The following is a 3,516-nucleotide window of genomic DNA, read 5'->3' as shown; positions in this document are numbered from 1 at the left end:
GCCATGGCCGGCCAAGAGGACACCCAGGAGAAAGAGGAGCTTAAGCTGTCGGAGCCAGCGCTTATTGACGGAGCTCGCCGAGGTCGCGCTGCTCGTTGCCCACCTCGGACACGAACAAAGAACCACCAGGGTCAGCTCCCGACGCTGCGCTCGCATCGGGAAACACGAGCTCCCACCGTATTTTGCCGAGATACCTAAGCCGAGGTCGCGCGCCGCACCGCCCGCCATCGGAGCCGCGCCGCCGCACCACCCAACAATAGGATGCACCAAGACGCCACTGTGGAACCACTACACCTAGCTCTACTATATACACTATGAAGGCTGGAGCCTCGCCTCAGCCACTCCCGGCGAGGGTCTCGGTCTGGCCCGGAACCGGGGAAACCTCTCCCAAATACTGTAGCGAGGTGAGACTTGAGAGGGGGAGGGGGGAAATGAGCGGGATATTTTCGGTAAAAGGAGCTTACTTTTTTTTTTTTGAGGGATATTTTCGGCAGTAAAAGGAGCTTACTTTGCATGAACTATTGTGATAACTCTGGCATTGGAATCTCTCCCTCCATTTCGGTTTCCATTTCGGCAGTAATTTAAGATTTCGGTCTGTCTTCCGTATGCCAGATTCAAGGAAATCCATATATACCTGATTTGTGGCGCTTAAAATCAGCATTATTGACAAAAATCAAGCAGGAAAATCAGGTAGTTCCTAAAATGGTGATTTCGATGATATGTTGCCATATACTGCTGCGCCTGTTCTATGCAATATACGACCTTCGGCTTCCAGAGTTGATCGATCTCTACAGAACCTACCTACTCGATCTGCAGGGCCTGCATCGGCAGCGGCTGCCAAGAAATCACTACCACGAACAATGGCCATTCTCCTCTTCTTATTCTTCACATCCATTTTACCCGTTTCCTACACTTCGCCGCTGCCGATCAGTGAGAACTCCACCAGCAACAACATATCATCGCACCGACGAACTCCAACTGGGAGCTGCGGCACCGGCAACCCGGTGGACGACTGCTGGCGTTGCGACCCCAGCTGGGCAACCAACCGGCAGCGCCTCGCCGACTGCGCCATCGGGTTCGGCCGCAACGCCCTCGGCGGCAAGAACGGCAGGATATACGTGGTGACGGACCCCGGCGACGACGACCCGGCGAGGCCAGCTCCCGGCACGCTCCGGTACGGTCTCGCCCAGCACGAGCCCCTCTGGATCGTCTTCGACCGCGACATGACGATCCGGCCCAGGCAGGAGCTCCTGGTGAGCTCGTACAAGACCGTGGACGGCCGCGGCGCCCGCGTCGTGGTCGGCGACGGCGGCGCGTGCTTCACGCTGAGGAACGTGAGCAACGTCATCATCCACGGCGTCACCATACGCCACTGCAGGCCGGCGCGCAAGTCTGCGAGGGGCTGGGAGCTGTCGGACGGCGACGGTGTCACCGTCTTCCGCTCCCGGGACGTGTGGGTCGACCGCTGCTCGCTGGAGGACTGCGCCGACGGCCTCGTCGACGTGATCGAGGCATCCACCGCCGTCACCGTTTCCAACTGCCTCATGACCAACCACGACAAGGCCATGCTCCTCGGCCACAACGACGCCTTCTCCGACGACAGGGGCATGCGGGTCACCGTTGCGTTCAACCGCTTCGGGCCAGGTCTCGTGCAGAGAATGCCAAGGTCATGCTCATGCCGTCGCCAAATTACCTCGTGTGTGCAAATCTCGTTCGTCGGCATAACCTCGTGCTCGTCGATTATGGCACTGATTGATGTGATAATTTTGACAGGTGCCGGTTCGGCGTGTTCCATGTCGTCAACAATGACTACGTGAGCTGGGAGAAATACGCCATCGGAGGCAGCGCATCGCCGACCATCCTTAGCCAGGGCAACAGGTTCTGCGCCGGCAAGGAGAAAGAGGTGCATCGCGCCGCGTGACCTCTTCTCGATCGTAGCCTCTCCCCTTTAGTGATCCTCGATCTCCTTTGAACAAGGTGACCATGCATGAAACTCTGTCTGCACGCAATTCCTGCAGGTGACGAAGCGCGACGGCGATCCGCCCAACAGCGAGTGGCGGAACTGGAGCTGGATATCGGACGGCGATCTCATGCTCAACGGCGCCTTCTTCAGGGCGTCGGGCAGGCCGGGACCTGCGGTTAAGGCCCCAAGTTTTGTCAAGTCTGCCTCTTTTGTGGCGCCCATGACTGCCTCCGCCGGGGCGCTCTCATGCAACAAGGGTTGTCTGTGCTGAAAGCCACAATCCTCAGCTCCCCGTAGATAGGCATGCACAGTAAAGCAGGAAGCAACCATCTCAGATTCCATCCTCTACGGCTCTACCTGACTGCCTTCAGCTGTTTTGTTTCCCACAAGCTCACGATAGTCCTTTTATTCAATTTAGCATTGAGTAATAAGAATCTTGTATATGCCTGGTAGTGTTATTTTTAGCAGTTGGCCGTGGCTCATTGATCGCAAGTTCAGAATCTTCATTCAGGTGAAAACGGTAGCCTCAATTTGGTTGCTATGGCTATACAGATATTGACATTTTGTTGGATTGCAGAAATTCGTCCCCTCTGCAGTTATCTACTAGTGTATCATGTTTGTGGGCTATTATTCAATGACAAGAATAACAGCGGTCGTTTTTTTTAGATAAAAGACACTTAAATGTCTAACTTTGAATTAACAAAACCACCAACGAATGAAAACGATACAAAGTGCTAAACCCAGCTTACAGAACGAAATCACACACCCACACGAACTACCAAAGAGGCTACAACCAAAAGCGCGACCAACATGCTCAGCCAAAACGCCTACGAGGACTCGGACCAGAGCTGGAAGCTACAGTGTCGGGCCGGAGCTCACTCGAGAGCGAGCCATTTTTCACGCGTGCCGTCGATAGAACTCCTCCGTCGCAGAAACGCCACCGGAAGCCGACCACCACCGGGGACGAACCCACGTTGCTCACAGACCGAAAAGCAGCGCCAAGGAAGCTCGACAAGGGAAGGTCACGGAGCAAGCCTTGCCGAAGATCGCCGAAGAATCACCTCCATCACAACCATCGGTGAGCCTCGTGCCGTGGGCTCCAAGACGGTGTCTTCAAGAAGAGCACGACACCGGAGTGCCGCCACCGCCCGATCCGAGGATCTTGGGTTTTCACCCGGAGGAAGTAGAAGGACGGAGATTGGCCTCACGACGCCTTCAACAAGGGAACGCCGTCCGCGGACGTCGCCACCGTGGCCCAAGGGGCAAAGGTTTCCCTTTGGAAAAATCACCGCCATCTACACCCCACAACACTCAAATCGTTGACCACCACGTCGCCCTCATGGCCGTGGTCATCAGCCAGCACCAGAGTAATTGGCTCGCCCGCCGGCCAACATGACTCTCACCTTCTAGGGCCGCCGCCCCGGTGTCCAAGCTCTTCCTGCTGCGGGCTGAAGAAGACGAGCACCACACCGCGCGGATCGGAACCTGCACACCCAAATCGGACCTACGGCAGTACCACCTTCCTGGAGAGGGCCAGACAGCCCCCATCGTTG

General features: G+C 56.4%; 1 protein-coding gene across 1 annotated transcript; it reads left to right on the top strand.

The window, feature by feature from the left end:
• The first annotated feature begins 860 nt into the window (after positions 1 to 860).
• Positions 861 to 2,234, top strand: LOC124647365 (pectate lyase-like). The gene is made up of 3 exons (XM_047187323.1): positions 861 to 1,666; positions 1,774 to 1,903; positions 2,019 to 2,234. Exons 1-3 carry the CDS (start codon positions 861 to 863, stop codon positions 2,232 to 2,234), a joined length of 1,152 nt encoding a protein of 383 aa, XP_047043279.1.
• The last annotated feature ends 1,282 nt before the right edge of the window (positions 2,235 to 3,516 follow it).

The sequence above is a fragment of the Lolium rigidum genome, chromosome 4 (genome assembly GCF_022539505.1).
Source record: "Lolium rigidum isolate FL_2022 chromosome 4, APGP_CSIRO_Lrig_0.1, whole genome shotgun sequence".
Classification (NCBI taxonomy): domain Eukaryota; kingdom Viridiplantae; phylum Streptophyta; class Magnoliopsida; order Poales; family Poaceae; genus Lolium; species Lolium rigidum.
Note: the sequence above shows the minus strand (reverse complement) of the source record. Positions and strands in the feature narration are given on the sequence as shown.